This window comes from Quercus robur, chromosome 5, assembly GCF_932294415.1.
Source record: "Quercus robur chromosome 5, dhQueRobu3.1, whole genome shotgun sequence".
NCBI lineage: Eukaryota > Viridiplantae > Streptophyta > Magnoliopsida > Fagales > Fagaceae > Quercus > Quercus robur.
This window is the reverse complement of record NC_065538.1, coordinates 30,808,636-30,827,792: the sequence shown is the minus strand read 5'-3', so window position 1 is coordinate 30,827,792 and position 19,157 is coordinate 30,808,636. Positions and strand designations below refer to the sequence as shown.

At 35.4% G+C, this 19,157-nt stretch overlaps 2 protein-coding genes across 2 annotated transcripts; both read right to left on the bottom strand.

The window, feature by feature from the left end:
- Positions 1 to 713: 713 nt before the first annotated feature.
- On the bottom strand, positions 714 to 7,798 carry LOC126728098 (receptor-like protein 15). The gene is made up of 4 exons (XM_050433968.1): positions 7,786 to 7,798; positions 6,458 to 6,613; positions 3,140 to 3,286; positions 714 to 2,976 (listed from the first exon to the last, which is right to left on the bottom strand). The coding sequence occupies exons 1-4, from the start codon at positions 7,796 to 7,798 to the stop codon at positions 725 to 727; spliced, it is 2,568 nt and encodes an 855-aa protein (XP_050289925.1). The 3' UTR covers positions 714 to 724.
- A 482-nt stretch (positions 7,799 to 8,280) lies between these two features.
- Positions 8,281 to 16,064, bottom strand: LOC126728097 (receptor like protein 21-like). Its single transcript, XM_050433967.1, has 3 exons — positions 15,605 to 16,064; positions 8,487 to 8,642; positions 8,281 to 8,402 (listed from the first exon to the last, which is right to left on the bottom strand). The coding sequence occupies exons 1-3, from the start codon at positions 16,032 to 16,034 to the stop codon at positions 8,281 to 8,283; spliced, it is 708 nt and encodes a 235-aa protein (XP_050289924.1). The 5' UTR covers positions 16,035 to 16,064.
- Between the last annotated feature and the right edge of the window lie 3,093 nt (positions 16,065 to 19,157).

The following is a 19,157-nucleotide window of genomic DNA, read 5'->3' as shown; positions in this document are numbered from 1 at the left end:
GTACTCCCGGAGTATCATAAATGCGTACTCCCCTTTCTCATATAAATGGTGGGTCCCACCATGAATTTAATTAGTGTGACCCACCATTCATGTGAGAGGAGGGAGTACACATTTATGGTACTCCGGGAGTATACAATAATTTCCCCAAAAAAATAAAAAATAGCTTTCATTCGAATTGTTTCCTTTCTCTGCCTTAAGAGATAAATAACCTTGATGCATGTGTAAGAATAATACACTGTTAACTTCAACAAAATTCTACAATTTTGTTTTCCCTTATAAATCTTTAGCTGGATTAGTGAAGAAATTAATTCAGTTGGTTTCTTCCAATTTCCCTTTGACATAAGGGTCAAACTTTTCAACAAATATGAAACTAAATGTATCTATGTACTCCCTCCAAAATCAAGCTTTTGGAATTTTTTTTAATTTTTTTTTATTGTTTCACATTTATATTTTCACGAAATTTCAAATTTTCATATGCATTTCAACAAAAACTGATTTTGATATGATTCTAAACAAACTTGATAAGTTGATGTAAACAGTTCGAATTAGTTTTGTTTTGTTTTTGGTTCATCTTATATCAGAACTACCCCTATTACATTATGTAGTTTGCCAAATACCCTAATTTGATATTTGAAATCATTGTCATTTATTCATAGCTATAGCCTGATACAAAGGTTTCTACAATTAGAGATTTCAGAAATAGATGTCTTGGAAACCAATCAAGCTAATTATACAAACCACTAGATAACTTACGCAAAGTATCTAGCACAAAATAATAACAGGAATAAACGCGATCCTCAATCAAATTGAAGCACCATTGTCGCCAATAAGGATTTATATAGAGAAGAGAAATAACTCCCAGGCAGAATATGATATAAGACACCGAAAAGCTAACAAAGAAGACCAGAGGATCAATTTTGTACCATTTCTCATCACTTGCATCCGGTGTCGGGGTGGAAGGTGAATCATCTATGCTGGTACAATTCTTCAATGGTGGTCCACAAAGAAATGGATTTCCTATATAGCTGTTAGCATCGAATGTCCCAAACTGTGCTTTCCCATCTGGAATTCTACCTGATAAATTATTGTAAGCAACTGTGAAGACCGCCAAAAAATTTAGTTCGATTAACTGGGGTGGGATTTCTCCACTCAAACTATTGTGGGAAAGGTCTAAGCTTTCTATTTCAGTCAAGTTGGAGAATGTCGTTGGAATGGAACCTCTCAACTTATTATAAGATAGATTTAGTGCATGGATCGAAGAAAGCATTCCAAATTCTGCTGGGATTAAACCTGTTAGATTGTTACATGAAAGATCCAATCCAGACATGGAATCAAGAAAGCCACCTTTGTAGGAGTAAGTCCTGTTTTTTGTTACAAAATTTGCTTCAGCTTGCTCATACAAAGCTTCCTGATTTTGAAATTCAAAATTCTTCGCTAAGAGACTTCCATATGGGTAAGATGAATCCCACTTCAAAAAACCAAAACCTCTATCTTCAAAACTAAAATCATCGAGCCCATGCCCCCCAAAGGTGATGTATCGAAGGCAATTAGGTATTGACCCAGAAAAGAAATTACTGGAAAGATCTATTAAATTTAATTTGTTCAATCGACACAACTGAGTTGGAATGTAGCCACTTAAGGAGTTTCCTTTCAACAACAGAATTCTTAAGCTCGAAACTGTTCCGAGTGCATGGGGAATGGTGCCTGACAAGTTGTTATAACTAATATCCATTGTCATGAGAGACGGTTTCATGAGATATGGTGTCGGCTCATTGAAAATTTGGATAGACTCTGTCAGATTGAAAAATTCTTCTGGTATAGATCCTGAAAAGAGGTTCCCTTCTAAATGTACATGCTTTAAGCTTGATGCTCCTGACCAGGAAGGCAAAGATCCTGACAGAAAATTATGAGAAAGGTCCAAAAATTCAGGCGTTTTTCCTTCACATTGAAAATGACCTCTGAACAAATTATTCCGCAAGATGAGCGTTGAGACATGCGTTTCATTGCATATCCAGCTGGGAATCGTACCAGACAGACAGTTGTTGCCAGCATCCAAATATTGCAGGTTAGTGTATTTGGATACTACATTTGACAAAGTTCCAGAGAACCTATTGTCATTTAATTCCAGAAGAATCAACGAAGTTAAGTTAAACTGGGTTGAGATTAAATTCCCTTGAAAATTATTATATGATAATTTCAAAGCCCTCAATTTCAAGCAACCTGCAAACAATTCTTGTGGTACCACTCCTGAGAAGTTATTCACAGACAAATCCAGCCTCTCCAAGAGACTCATGTTACCAATTGAAGATGGGAGATAACCTTCGAAAGCATTTTCAGACAAGTCTAAATTCTTTAGGTTGGATAGGATTTTCCCTATACCTTCTTGAAGCTGCCCTTCAAGTTGATTTTTTGACGCATCTACCCACGAAAGACTGTCATTAAGATGGAGTGGCAAATGAAACTGACCAAAGAAAGAGTTATTCTTCAGATTGACATATTCTAGCCTTGTATTGTTTTCAAGCAACCAACCAGGGAACCGTCCTTTCAACTTGTTGTGAGACAGATCAACCACTTTCAAGTTGTACTGGTGAAGGAGAAATGTTGGAAGTTCACTAGAGAGCTTGTTTAGGCACCCTGATAGGATGAGGAACTGTAACTGAAACGAAGGCACCCAACCTGAAATTTCATTTATCTGGAATTTGTTGCCATCACATGTGAATCGAACTAGTTCAAGCATGGAGTGATTAGCAAATGAGCTGAATGAAAATAAACCATCAAATTTATTGGAACCAAGATCAATGTACTTAAGGGAAGTCAGGCTAGCTATCCAAGATGATGAAATATTTCCAGTGAATTTGTTTCTAGAGAGGTCTAACAGTTGAAGAGACGTCAAATTGTTTAGGCAAGGAGGAAGGGTCCCTTCAAACTTATTGCGTGCAAGATCAAGCTCTACAAGTTTATTCAGTTTACACAGACCTGGAAAAAGAAATTTAATCAATATCCAACACCATTATTATTATCATTGTCAAATGTCAATATCTTTCATTAATTGGTTTCAATTTTTGCAAGCATTAATTATATCATTACCACTAACGGTCACAAACTGTCATGTCAGATTTTAATATTTAACAGTACTTACCTTGTCTTGGTAAAGAGCCTTTAAGTCTATTGTCACCTAAAGATAAAGCCTTGAGAGATGCTAGTACTCCTATTTGAGAAGAAAGAAATCCACTGAACCTATTCTCACTCAAATCTAAAATCTCCAAACTGCGTGAGGTTGCCAAACCTATGGAGCAAAAGATAAAGGACGATTACCGAAAACATAAAATAGATGGTTGCTATTAGAAAGTAAATAAATAAAACAGATTTGTTAGGCTATAGAAGGCAATTTAACCCTGTATCCTCAACTTCTCTGAAGTAATAATCAGCCACATATGTTGTTTTACCCTATATAAAATATACTCTTTGAAGAGTCCTCAATTAGCAAATTTTTCGTTACTACAGATAATGTTTTATAAGGCATGCCTTTATCTCATTTCCTCCTTTTGGTCAAATATATATATATATATATATATATATATTTCCTTATGGTGCATTAATTGGTCTCTGTTAAGTGTTAGACTTACACATGACCTAATTATATTAAGCAAGACTACACCGCACCCTTTGTGCGGTAGTCGTTCTATAAATATAAATGCTTGTGAAGTGTGTGAGTGAAGGACCAGGGTTCAAATCTCAAGAAGGGAGCTTCATACGCATATGCACTTAGATTAGGTTAGAGTAAAAATTCTATCTTGTAAAAAAAAAAAAAAAAAAATTATATATTAAGCAAGATCATTCATCTTTTATATGTATTAAAAAAAAATGGGTCCCAATTTGCTCAACTAATAAAGTCTTTGATGGTTGAATAAGAAATCTAGGGTTCAATTTTTGCCTACACCAAAAACTGATTGGTGTCTGAGTTTAATGATAAAGAGCTATTATCAAGAATGGACGTTATAGATTGAAACTATCTCAAAAAAAAAAAAAAAAAAAAATAGCATGACTTTTTTCTTTGATTTTTCCAAGCATCACCTTAATATTCTTGTTTGGCATATGTTGATATGGCTTGCTCTACCCCGGCTCAAAATCCCTCTAAACATCATTATGTTCAGAAATGTAAAAGAGGTTCAAAAGAACAACTCAATTTGCAGATTGCTAAAATAAATGGAATATTATACTGATTACTAACAAAGATGTCATAGGAAATACAAAGGGTGAAGCCAATTGCAGAGTGCAACAAGATTCAATCAAATTTTAGGAGGGTTTGACTAATTGTGTCAAGAAACCTCCAAATTGATTTAAGTAGGAAAGTAAAACGAAGTGTGAGCAAAATCTTGGCTTACCCTGTCGAGAAAGAGGTTGGCGTATGTTGATATGACTTGCATAAGATGCACCATGTGCACTAGAAGTGCATCACATAGGATTACAAACGAACCCAGTGCCATTTAATGCAAAAAATATAGTGATCTATTTGATCATTTAATTAATACACTGAGTATCCTGGAATTAGGGTTTCAACCGTGACACACCTTTCTTTTTTTCTTTTTCCTTTTTATTTTTTATTTTTTTTATTTAATTTCAAGAAAGATCACATGTCATGTTTACTTTCAAGTTACAATTGATTGATAACATGATTTTCTATAAATAATGTGACAATTGATCACCAAAGCCTAAAAGACCAGTTTCACTAGGTAAGGGGTGTCTAACCCTTTCTCACTTTGTAACTTAGCAACTAAATATAGATTAAGAGTTCTAGATTAGTATTTATCCATATAATTTTACATTTTGTAAAATGTAATTAGGACCAAGGTCATATAAATCTTCTCTTAGATTGTATCTAGGACCAAATTGTTAAGAACCTAGTGGTTCCTAATGGGAATGGGTAAGAATTGTAGAAAAATGTATGAGAATTTTAAGGAAATTGACCTAATTTAAAGTAGTCATCTTGGCGACAGAGAAATATCAAGAGAGAGACGAAATACACTCAACAATCAATTGGTTTATTCTTCAATAATATCTAATATTGAATTACAATTATGTATTTATAGGACATTAACTCTAATCTTATTGGCTCACATGACTTAAGATAATTGGTTAGTATGCGTATTCTTAGTGGATTCAAACTTTCAAATCTATATTAACTGGTATTTATGATGGCTTTAACATATCAAGGGGGTTTTTGAGAGAGAGAGAGAGAGAGAGAGAGAGAGAGAGAGAGAGAGAGAGAGAGAGAGAGAGAGAGAGAGAGAGAGAGAGAGAGAGAGAGAGAGAGAGAGAGAGAGAGAGAGAGAGAGAGAGAGAGAGAGAGAGAGAGAGAGAGAGAGAGAGAGAGTTGTCGCTAGGTAGTAGATATAATATTTAGCTATATATTTATATGACGGTAAATTCTAAACAATTCACCAATATTGATCAGTACTAATATATATCATTCCTTTGGCCAAACTGAAATAATCTCCGATATGGAATTTACTCCCTTCGTGTGTGAGAGAGAGAGAGAGAGAGAGATTTGGATGTAAGGTTCTTGAGAGAGTCTTTGTCCCTTTATTGTAATCTGTTACTATTATATATTATTGTTATTATTATTATTATTATTATTATCGTTATTATTGTAGTGAAGTTCTCCTTGTCCACCATGGATACCAAATAATGTAAATTTCTGTATGTCCTCGTTAATTTATTTTTGACTTAATTTATTATTGTATCTTTGATCTATGAATCCTGGAAGTGCCATTGCACAACATGCTACATTTATTTTGTGAACATGTAACTTAATGATAACAGCCCAACCTTCTATTCTCAAGAGCATAGTGTCTTACGAAGTGTGAAGAAATTTTATTACCTTGAATAGGCAGAAAACCGTCCAGGAAATTATCACGTAAAATTAAGACCTCCAAGCCTCGTAGATTAACCAGGTCTGCACCGTAAGTAGTGAAACATGTGACAGACAAAAAATTCAGTAACATGTTTTTTTCACATGAAAGAAAGAGTCAATGATGCTTTATTCTATTTTTATGAAAACGCAAGACAAGGAAATATGTGGAATTTAATTAAGATGGAAAACGAGCCTATAACTAATGAAGCAAAATGCTTCAAAAAAAAAAAAAAAAATGAAGCAAAAGAATAATATGACTTTTCTGGATCATGAATGTTAGAGATATATTGACCCAATAGCATAGGCCCAAGCCTAATCCTTCTTCACTCTCATATTATGGAAAAAGAATTAAGAATTTTAAACTTCTTCCTCTTCTACTTGATTCTAGTTTACATCCAGTACCCCGAGACGCATGGGAACTTAGCAAAAGCCCCATGCAGTCTAACATTTTACTTGTTTATTACCTTTATATTCTCTTGAACCCAGCCAAGCAGAGCATTATGATTTGAGCGCAAGAACAATTTTACATGTATGCACATATACCTGTATTTTGCAGTCGACCTTCCATTCTATTATGATTCAAGTCCAGGGATTTAAGGACTGGTAGTGCAACCAGATCCCTTATAATCTCTTTATTGAAACGATTTTGGCTTAGGTCTAGCTGCTTCAGCTTCGTCAGCTTGGACAAACTTTCCGAATCTGAAAGTGCTTGAAGCCAGGGTGGCAATCATTCATTAGAGAACACAAGCACAAATGATACTATATTTCTATAATTATAATATATGTTTGAGAATTTATACAGGAAAAAAATATATGAATGAATAGTTTTAAAATACCGATAGTTCTAAAAGTATTTATTGAGATATGATAAATTTAATTATTTAACCACATACTTCTAACAAATAGAATAAAAATAAATAAATATTTATCTCTTACTTGGATGTTTGAAATGAAAGGAGTGGAGTGAATTTTTTATTTTTTGTTTGAGAGTTGAATGAAAAATCAAAGGAAATAAATGAATTTTTTTTATAACAAAATTACTATTATGTCATCTCTTTAATAAAAATTGAGAACATTTATGAAAAAAACATGTGTACCTTAGAGACTTCCTTTTATAACTTGGTTACAATTTTTCATTCAACTCTGAATTCGCATTTTATGCTTATTGTTTATCTTACTGATTGCTTTAATCCATTGGATTATTATTTGAGCTAAATATTGTACATCTATCTTTATTAAAAAGTCTACCATTAACCTCATTATAAAATTCTATGTTTTTATTATACTTCAAATTCAGAAAATGGTATAGCAATGAACCTATAAAGGCAATTTTGTTGCAAAACTGACCTGGTCAGAATAATCCTTCCTAGTTGCACACGGATTGTAGGAAAACCATTGGGTTTTATCGATTCAATTGCATAAGTAATCCAATTAAACAACTGAACCGACTTAGGCACCGGTTCACTGAGACAGTGGTCTAACCAACCGAGCCAGGCTAGGTTTAATAATTGTACTTAATAGAGTATAAATTATAAAGTAAATTTACTATTATACTCTTGACGTTTGATTTGTCTTTTATCAAAACAGGAGTAGAATCAATATTTCATTTTCATTTCATTAACTTGTTTCTTTTTCGTTTTGGAGTGAAATTTCATTAACTTGTTTCATGAGTAACAAAAATAGTAATTTTTTAAATTTTAGCAGCGAAATCAAACTTTTTTATACCATTTTTAAAATAATAATAATAATAATAATAATAAATTTTAATGTTGAAAATTGTACCTGAATCAAATTTAATGAAAAAAATTGTATTTTAACAGTCATTTTATAATCTTTTTTCTATACAAGATATAAACGTAAGGTTGACGTACCCAACCCATCCATCTATTCGCCACTTAAGCTAATCAATACACAGGATCAAAGCAATCAAAAGTGTATATATATATATATATACACACACACACAGGAGAACGAAGCAATGCAACTGCTTGACTCTTTTTTTTTGGTTGACAATTTGGTAGTTAGAGTATGGCAGAGAGATTTAATCTTTAAATGTTTATGTTGAAAACACTAAAAGATACTAGTTGAGCTACAAGACTCTTAGCAAATGCATGAAAATTCTTCACAACAAATAACTCATAATGCTAAATTTATCACACAACTTAAATTTGAATAAACTAGTAACCTTTATTAGGAAAACTCTCTCTTCTTCTTTATCCTCTATAGCATTTTTTGTGTTCTACTTTATGTTTCACCAATCAAAACTTGTCATATATTTGTTTAACTTTAATTTCCTTATAAAATAGCCAAAGTTTAAAATGAAAAATAATAAATAAATGACAAGTTGTGATTGGTGAAACATAAAATTAAACATAAAAAATGGTGTAAATGATTTGTATTCCTCTATATATACCTTGCATACTTAGGGAGCCATTGATTTTATTAGATCTTATATTCAAGAACTCCAAGTTTTCCAAGGCTGATAATTCTGCACATAAATCAAAATAAAATGAGAAGAGATAGAAACTGTTTCTAGATTACATTTAACTGTATAGGAAAAGAAGCATAAAACCTTGGACTGGAAAGGATCCCTTGAATTGATTGTTATTGATGATCAGATTCTTAAGGGATGTAAGGGCACTCAATGATTGTAAGATACTCTGGTTGAACAAGTTAAAACCAAGATCTAACGTCTCCAGCATTTTCAGTTCCGACAAACTTTCGAAACCTACAAGATTGTAGGAAATAAAATAACTGTTCTTCATTTCACAATAATAATGTTAGTAAGTTAGAGCCTCGATAAGAACAAGGTAGCTCCCGATAATCTTTATAAAGGGAACACAGTTCAAATCCTCCTCCACTACATATTGTAAAAAATAAATAAATAAATAAATAGAGCCTCTTATTTTGTAAATGGAATTACAGAAGTATAATAGAATCGATCAGTTAATCTATATAACAGTTTGTAAGAGAACCAGGAAATTAAGCTATAGGAAAACAAACAACAACAATTTCGACACCATGTTCGTCCATAACAATTTTATTGATCTCCATTGTTTTATTTGCCTTTTAGGAAAAAGTATAACAATCACGCACGAAAATATTAATGTGATTAATGATGGAAGATTTGCACGATTGGTATGCCACTAGTAACGAAAGTCTTATTTAGAATGTTACATAGATTTCATACACATCTCTTTTATATATATAATTTTTGAAGTAATTTATTTTAAAAAAATATTGTGTAGACTATAATTGATGATGCACAAAAATCGTCAGTGAGCTAATTGTTCTTGATCGCTCCAATGGGTATCTGAAGAACAAGAAACCGAGAACCAACAGAGAGCACCAGTGGGGTGCTGGCCAAAAACCCTCCAAAGATTAAGTCAGTGACTGAAAGATCTCCAAGAACTCTATAGTGAAAGAAATAAGAATTTTCTGCGTACCTTAAGGAAAAGGAGATCTAATGCTTATATAGTGGTGAAGAGTGAACCAAGATCTCTTGAATGCAGGAGTCTTTCCTTGTAGAAGAGATTTGGAGTTAAGGCTCCAAGATCTAAGGGTTCTCTTTCCATATAGGGGAGATATGAACGTTTGGTAGGGTTTTTGGGCATGGTGCACAAGTTATTTCCATGTAGGGACACATGTGGGGAGAATACGCAAAGGATTATGGGACCTAGCATGCTCATCTGTTAGTATGGTCATCCATTTGTTGGCACGCAAAGGATAAGGTGTGAATCGTCCATCAAGCATTTGTGAGAGTTACCCACTGGGTCTTCAGGGAGAGTGGCATATGGATTCGTTTGGACTTTAAGGGTTCTGACGAGGCTTAAAGCCTATAATTTTTGTCCGGACACTTGTGCCTAATGGATCCCGAAGGATGGGTATATAATGAAACTCTCGTGAAGCTTGATAACTAAACCTTTAACCTTCAAGAAGCGTTGTGGTCTTCCAAAAGTGTCCCATTTCGGAGGTAGGAGACAACTGGTGCCATCCAGTCGACTCCCATGGGGATCACCTGTACATCTATCTTGTCAATGGCAGGTAAGTATTGGATGAAAGATAATAGCTAACTGTTGATGACCATGTGTTCTGCAGATGCTGCTTTGGCTAGATGGTCAGCTTGCTCATTCTTTTCTCTCGAGATCTGCGCAAATCTAGCAAAGAACTTCTGATTTACCCTTTCTTTGACCATGCTTAGGTATTCCTTCATCCGTTCCCCTTTGGCCTTATAATCTTCGTTGAAATGTCTGACGACAACTTGAGAGTCACTGTGTATGACTACTGATAAGGTCCCTGCTGCTTTGGCCAAGTTAAGACTCGTCAGGACTGCTTCATACTCAACTTCATTATTGGTCGTCAGGAATTGGAGATGAACTGTGCATTCTATCAAACCCCCCTCTGGTGACTGTAGGACGACCCCAATTCCTCTTGCGTGTTGGTTAGATGATCCGTCCGTCCGTATTATCCATGGTGCCAGTCCCTCGTCTTCATCCTCTTTTGTTGTGAATTTGACGACAAAGTCAACCAAGGCCTGGGCCTTGATCGCAATTCTTAGGCAGTATAATACGTCAAACTTGTCAAACTCTATCGCCCATAAAATAAACAGTCTGGCTGCCTCCGAATTGTTCATTGCCCTTCACAATGATTTGTCCATTTGGACCATTATGGTGTGCTTGAAAGTATGGCATAAGTTTACAGGTGGCCGTGATTAGAGCAAAAGCTAACTTTTCCATATGAGGGTATCTCTTTTCTGCCCCTCGAAGTGCTCAGCTAGTGTAGTAGACAGGTAACTGCACGCGGTCCTCTTCCCAAATAAGAGCTGAGCTAACGGCTATTAGGGACACGGCTAAGTAAAGGAAGAGTACCTAGCCGTGTTTAGATGGATTGAGTAGCGGTGGGGACGCAAGGTACGTCTTCAGCTCCTTGAAGGCCTTCTAGCATTCATCAGTCCACTCAAAGGCCTTCTTCAACGTTTTGAATAATGGTAAGCATATGTCCATCACCCTAGAGAAGAATCTGTTGAGAGCCACAACTCTTCCGTTCAAGTTTTGTACCTCTTTAATGTTCTTTGGAGGCGTCATCTCCAATATGGCCCGAATTTTGTCGGGATTAGCCTCTACTCCTCGTTTTGACACCATGAAGCCCAGAAACCTTCTTGACGATATTCCAAACACATATTTGTTGGGATTAAGTTTCATGTCATAGAGACGAAGGGTCTCGAAGGTCCTCCAAGTGACAATCCTCCGTCTTGCTCTTTACCAATCTGTTAGACGAACATCCTATTCACAAGTTTTTAATACGTCGCTCCCGCATTCTTAAGTCCAAATGGCATGACCTTATAGCAAAAGTGTCCTTAACTCGTGGTGAACAAAGTCTTTTCTTGGTCAGTTTCTTCTAGCTTGATTTGGTTATAGCTGAAGAATGCGTCCATGAAGCTTAGTAGCTGATGTCTAGCCATCGAGTCCACAAGGAGGTCGATATGTGGGAGTAGGTAACTATCCTTTAGGCAAGCTCTGTTTAGGTCGATGAAGTTCACACACATCCTCCACTTGCTATTTGCCTTTTTGACCATTGCTACATTGGCCAACCAATTAGCATAATATACCTCTCTAATGAAATTTGTTTCTAACAACTTGCAAACCTGTTCTGCTATGGCTTTGTCTCTCTCTTGGGAAAAGACTATCTTCCTTTGTCGAATGGGAGGGAAGGATGAAGACACATTGAGCTTGTGAACTATGACACTTGGATTAATCCCCGACATGTTCTCATGGTTCCAAGCAAAGATGTCCCAATTATTTTTCAGGAAAAGAATGAGCTCCTTGTGAATCGAAGGGTCGGTCTGTGTGTTGATACGGGGGATCCAACCTGGGCAGTTGTCATCTAGGGAGATCTCTTCCAAGTCTTTTGTTGGTTCTACTGTGACTCATCATTCCTCGATGTTCAACGCCTGCAGGTGAACGTCCATTTTTAACATGGCTATGTAACATTCGCAAGCTGCCATCTGGTCTCCGCGTGCTTCTCCTATCCCATACTTCATCAGGAACTTCACTAATAAGTGGTATGTAGATGTGGTTGCTCTCCACACGTTAAGTGTGGGTCACCCAATGATGGCATTGTAGGCGGAGGAGCAATCAACAACTAAGAAGCTGATCTCAGTAAGTTGTTGAGGGCATATGCCAATGGTTACTAGTAAGGTAATGGTACCGATAGTGAAAACTTTGGTACCTCCAAATCTTACTAGCCGTGTGTCCGAGGGTAGAAGCCGCTCCTTGTTGATCCTCATTTGCTAGAAAGCAAGATAGAAAAGGATGTTGGCTGAGCTCCCATTGTCCACTAGGATGTGTCAGGTATTGAAATCAACAATCGACAAGTTGATGACTACAGCATCGTCATGGGAGTGGTGGAGTCGTCGGGTGTCCTCTTCCGTGAAGCTAATGGTTAAGTTGTCAACCTTAGTCATCTTAGGCAGTTGACCAGAAATTTGGACACTTTGCACCATCCGCAAGTATTTCTTTCTTGCTTTCTTGGAGGAACCAGCCATTTTACTCCCTTCTACGATAACCTTTATCTCTTTAAGCAGAGCCCTCAGCCGTTCCTTGGCCCATCGATTGGGTTCGTGGTCTCTCAGCGGATTCTTTCTACCCCTGAAGATCTGTTGCAGTTTCCCTTACTTGAAGAGGTCTTCTATTTGTTGCTTCAGGTTATAACATTTAGAAATGTCGTGCCCATGGTCCCGATGGAAACAACAATACTTGTCCCTAAATCTGTTATTTGGATCGCCCTTTAACTTGCCCGGCTAAGTCAGTGTTTTGTCATCCCTTATCTGCATGAGGACTTGGTCAAGCGAAGTGTTTAATTGGGTGAAGTTAACAGTCCTCCCAAGCGAAGGTCTTGGTCTTCTATCATCGCTTCAGTCATTCATCTGGGAAAACTTTCTTCCTCTATCCTGATGGATGTCGTCTTGTCTTTGGCCTGCCCCCTCAGGCTATCATGGCGTCCTCAATGTTCATGTACTTAGTGGCCTTGTACAACATGTCAGCCATCGTCTTCGGGTCATTCTTGTAGATGGAAAAAGGAATTCTCCCGATTGGAGTCCATTGGTGAATGCAATGAGCAAGACTTTATCGTCTGCTCGTCAATCAAAAAGGCCTCCTTGTTGAACCAAGTTACATAAAATCTTAAGCTTTCATCTTCCCGTTGCTTGATGTTTAACAGGCTTGTCGAGGACCTCTTATACCTCTGGCCCCTAATAAAGTGGGTGATAAAGTGTCCGCTCAATTCCTTAAAGGTAGAGATGGTGTTGGGGCTAACTTACTAAACCACACTCTAGCTGATCCTTTGAGCGTGGTGGGGAACGCCCTGCCTTGTACATGATCTCATCCAGGACCCCTTATAGGTGCACAAGGGTTTTGAATGACTCCAGATGATCAAGTGGGTCCTGTGATCCATTGTACGTTTCCACCTGTGACATCTAGAACTTGGTTGGAAAGGGGAAGGAAGTCACCTGCACTGTGAAGGGTGAATCAATCCACTAAACTAGCTCGTCCAAGTTGGTGGATACCCGTCCCCTCATGGCATTCCTCATCATGTCCATATTCTCTTTCATCATCTGCATGTCCTACGTCATGCATATCGCACTAATCTCCAGTTTCGACGGGCGGTCGGTATCTTCCTGCTTGTCCAACCTGCTGGGGATGTTGCTTTCTTCCTGATCTTCCCTTTCCTGTCGATCTCCTATTGGGAGGTGACTACCATTCTGTTCTTCATTGTCCCATTCGTCATGTTGTTGCTCCAACTCCTAGTTGCACTGGATGAGCCGCTCAACTGCCGCGACTAGGGTTTGCACTTGTCTCTCCAAGGCGTTAGGGGGGTTCTCTATCTCCTAATTGATGGTAGCCATTAATCGCTTCTGGACCATGCAACTCTTTGTCCTAGAAGCGGAGATATGACTAATCACTCATTCCCACAGATAGCACCAAGTAATGATGCACAAAAATCATCTGTGAGCTAATTGTCCTTGATCGCTCCAATGGGTACCTGAAGAACAAGAAACCGAGAACCAACAGAGAGCACCAGTGAGGTGCCCGCCAAAGACCCTCCAAAGGTTAAGTTAGTGAATGAGATCTCCAAGAACTCTATAGTGAGAGAGATAGGGATTTTCTATGTATCTTAGGACAAAGGAGGTCTGATGCTTATATAGTAATGAAGAGTGAACCAAGATCCCTTGAATGCAGGAGTCTTTCCTTGTAAAGGAGATTTGGAGTTAAGGCTCCAAGATCTTAGGGTTCTCTTTCCAAGGAGATATGAATGTGTAGTAGGGGTTTTAGTAATGGTGAGCAAGTTATTTCCATGTAGGAACACATCCGCGGAGAATACACAAAGGAATGTGGGACCCAACATGCTCATCCTCAGTATGGTCATCCATTCGTTGGCACGCAAAGGATAATGTGTGAATCGTCCATCAGGCATATGTAAGAGTTACTCGCCAAGTCTTCAAGGAGAGTGGCATATCCATCCATCTGGACTTTAAGGGTTCTAACAAGGCTTAAAGTTCGACGGGCCCATGGTTGGTAGGTTTCATAACTCATCCGTCGGGATGGCGAGGATCAGGGCCGTCAGTCATTGTGAGAATCTCGCCAAACAGGGAGGGGGAAATTTCTGTCTGGCCACTCATGCTTGACGGAGCCTAAAGGACGAATAAATAATGAAATTCTCGTAGGACGAAAATGCCCTTATCAATGATTTGAAGGACGGATGTGGATATTAGTTTTAAGAATTATAGTATGCTGAAAGTTTACAAAGGGCTTGATGGGAATTATAAAACACATGTTGGTAGCTTGCAGTAGCACAATCGGTATCTTTTTGTATTTCTAAAAGAGATATTCGGTGTATAAAGAAAATTTCTCCTTTGTAATTATCAAATTTATAATAATAATAATAATAATAATAAATAAATAAATAAATAAATAAATAAATAAAGGAAAAACAGACTTCAACACAAGCATGTGAACAGAATTAGTTATTAGAGGGTAATTTTTTATTTTATTGAAACAAAAAGAGATGTACTAAATCACTGTTTTTGAAGGGTTATGAAAAAAATATGAAAAGTTATTACCATGCGAAAGTGTTAAACTCTTTATAGTCTATTGGGAAGGAAATACTATCATACACTACACGCGTACTATCACACACGTAGTATTTACAAAAAACAAGAGGTTCTTAACAGTGTGTGTGAAATAAACCGTGCTCACAAACCGTACTCTTCTCCACAAAAAAAAATAAATAAATAAAAAATAAAAAATTAGAGTGAAATACACAATTATTGCGTGCAGTTGGTGACTTTGTTATCCGAAAATATAAGAGGTGTTTGGTATATACACTTAAAAACATGTGTTTTGCAGTTTGAAAATATGTGTAAAAATATGTATAAATGAAAAAAAAAATGTATAAAAATACATGTAATATTGTTTAAAACTGAAAATATGTGTTTGGGTTGCCATACCAAACGGAGCCATAGTCTTTCCGGTATATATGGAAGTTATCATCTCACAGAAAATATTAATCGTCGACACACCTCAAAGTTGAATTATTTTTCTGATCATCTTCAACAAACTAACAGTTAACCATACCAAACGAAGAGAACATGAATGAAAGAGGGAAAAAAAAAAAAGCAGGATTCAAACATACCTTCATTCTCAATCCAACCACCAATCTCATTAAATGATAAATTTAAACTTCTTAGTTCCTTGAAAGCCCGGAATATAGAGATATTCAAGAGCCAGATTTTATCATAATCCTTGTAATAAAATACTTCGTCCCGGTTATCCCAGTCAATATAAAGAACATAATCAGATATTTGGGTAACATTGTGGAGAGAGAGCTCAATCACATGACCAGTGGTGGAATTGCACCTAACTCGTTCCCAACCACAACACTCACTGTTTGAGTCATCAACCCATGAAGGAAGAAGATGGTCAGCATCATCACCGTTGGATCGGACGAACTCCTTAAATTCTAGCAGACCCACCCTCTCCTCTACAAAGCATGCTCTGTGTCCACAAATTTGAACCAAAACCAGCAAACCCCAAAATAGGTTCTTCATGAAAGGCCAGGCCATTGTGAAAAATGAAATACTCCCTTACACACTGCTAGAAGAGAATAGTAATGGGCTTGACTCTAGAGTGCTTTTTCAATAAAGGTTTGGAAAGTCAAACTTCTTGTTTCTTGAGTCCATCACGGCACAAACTTGGTCTATGCGTGCATTTGGAAATTGCCGTAGTCTGCGATTGGTTTCATGGTACTGTTTATGAATCAGTCAACACAAAAAACGCGTGAACTGTGTGTTGTGGTTTTTTTAAAATATTTTATTATAGTATTTTCAGTAATAAATTTTTAATTTTCAACAAATAAACATTATCAAAACACACTTTAATGCAAAGAAATGGTCATTAATTGTTATCTGACGGTAACGATAGATTGTATATTGCTATTATTGCTTGAAGGGACATTAGTTTTTGTTCTCTTAAATCCAAAGCCTGCCTAGGGCTATTGCCTAGGCCCCTACTAGAGAAAGACTCCAAATTTGTTGGGCAAAAATTGTTTAAAAAATATATCTATTTTAGGAGATATTAAAAAAATTTAGTTTACATTTTTTTCACTATTAAGAAGGCCCAAAGAATTAAGTTCGTTTGGGAGCTAATTAAAGTTTAAGCTTATTTTAAAATTTTAGCTTCTTTTTTATATTATTTATGGGCTTGTTACACTTTTTTGTACTATTTATGTGCCCATTGTAGCATTCATCTAGCACTTAACTTCTTTTTTTCTACATTTTCAACAAAAAGTTTTCAATTTCAATTAAATAAGTTGTTTCCAAATAGACCCTAAGTAATGCTAGAGAAAGAGATAAGTCAAATTTAAATAAATAGGTCTTACAAATATACATGTTACTAATCATAAGTAATTCAAATAGGAAAACGTTAAAAATACTATAAATTTTACTATATAACTTTTTTAATTTGATGTAATAATGAATATGATAGATGGACTTCAACAAATTATTAAATGCATTTTTGAATAAATTTTTGTGATTGATAATATATCTTTATAATTCTCATATTGTAAATTTTATAATATCTTTGGCATTTTTGTAAGCCTCATGTCACTGATCACATCCGTTACAACATTAATTTGTAGTAAAATTTGTTATAACTTTAGCATTTTCTCAAAAGAAAATCATATTAAAAAGTAAAAAGAATTGATTTTTTTTTTAAATATTATTATATAAAATGCTAATTAAATATTACTTAAGTGATAAAATAAAGACCCCATCTAAAGATTTCACCTTAGGCCTTTGAAATGTTTGGGCCAGCCTTGCTTAAAACGAGTAAAAACCAATATCCCTATTCAAGCTAACGCCGAAGAATTTAACTTGGCAACCCAAAAATTAGCTTCACACAATACTAGCCAAGCTCTTGTTGAAAATGATACAAAGGTTTGTACATATGCTATTAAAGGATCATCCATAGCATCTTCGTGGAGGATTCAGGTTCTATGTTTAGACACTACCAAGTTGGCAGCTCTTTATCAGTCTATTCATCAGTTCAAATGAGCTCTTAGAGAGGCAAATTAAGCTACTCATGTTTTGGCTTCTAGTCTCTTAAAAATAAGTACTCAAATTGTTTTGTTATTAATTTTGCCCCTTTGTTTTTTGTGATGTATTAGCTCTTAGGCAAGTTAAGATTTTGGTTTCTAGTATATAGTTTCTGTTCCTTTATTAATAAAATTTGTTTATTATCAACACACACACAAATCTGTGTCCTGCTCATATTGCAGGAAAATAAATTGAAATATTAAGGACACATTTGATCTCTCTCTCTCAAAAAAAAAAAAAAAGACTCATTTGTTATACTTTAAGTAACGATAATTACTTGTGAATAAAATTAAGAATTACAAAAAGTTATAATAGAAGAACTATTTATATACTTAAAAAGAAAAGAATATATATATATATATATATGTGTGTGTGTCAAGGCCTTAAAGGGGGAGGAATTCATTTTTGGATATTTCAGTTGGAAATACTTAAAAGTACGGCCAGTTGAGCTCTAAGATTCTTGACCCTATACATATGCTCGGTGACCAATGATAACATAGTAATAGTAATTGAATACTAAATTTGTATTTCACTGGTTGATGGAATATGATTTGCTCATAAAATTGAGCTCCTATAACATTTAATTATGCATACATTAAACAATTGTATAATAAATAATGGAGAAATGATATACCAATAATATTTTTACAATAAATTCTAAATGGTAAGTTGTTACTAATTATTATTATTGAAGCAAAAAAGTAATCTTAATGTTAAGTTCAAATTTAAACCAATAACATGGATCACTTGCGCTAATAACGGTGGGAAAAGATTCAATTTTTGAACATGTTTTGTAAGGTCTATAACTGCCCCGTGCTACGATTTTCCCCTAAGCAAGCAAATTTCTAGAAAATAACAGGAGATGTCATAAAATTGACAAAAACAGCCGAAAGTATATCACGTTAGGCCTTTGATAACTAATGCTTGATCGATGACTAAAAAGTCAAGGTCTTCTAGAAAGTGCTTATTATGTGCGTGGGACATGGCCACAAGGGTAGAGTTGATACTTGATAGGAAGATCGAAAATTTCGTGTGCCAAGTGAGCAGAGACAAACGAATTAAAGGAATCTTGATATGTCCTATTTGATGTAAAGCTATTTGAGACATTTTAAGGGCAATGTTTACAAATTCATGTGAATATTAAAAGTTTTTGTAACATTCTTATGGTTGGTTACAAATAACATAAAAGAATATAATGTATATGAGTATTTGAAATTTCACTGAGTCTCGTTCTTGTAAGAATGCGAATTTCATTAAAAAAACAAAAACAAAATGTGGGTATCCACAATCTTATGCTTCGAAAAAGTTATACCCTTTATAAAATAACAATTTTACTCATTCTTCTCTACTCTTGAACCAATAGAAATAAAACTAAAAAAAAAAAAAATTATAGATACTATTTTTAAAAATTATATTTAAGAATTTGTCTTTCTGTTCTCCACTTTTCATATCTCCTATTTGGAATTCACTTAGATGCTAAAAGTAATAAGCAATTTTTTATTAACAGGATATGATGTCGTGATTTCCATGAAGAACAAGAATTTAAATAATTATTTTTGTATTATACATTTCATTAAAAAATGTTGAACC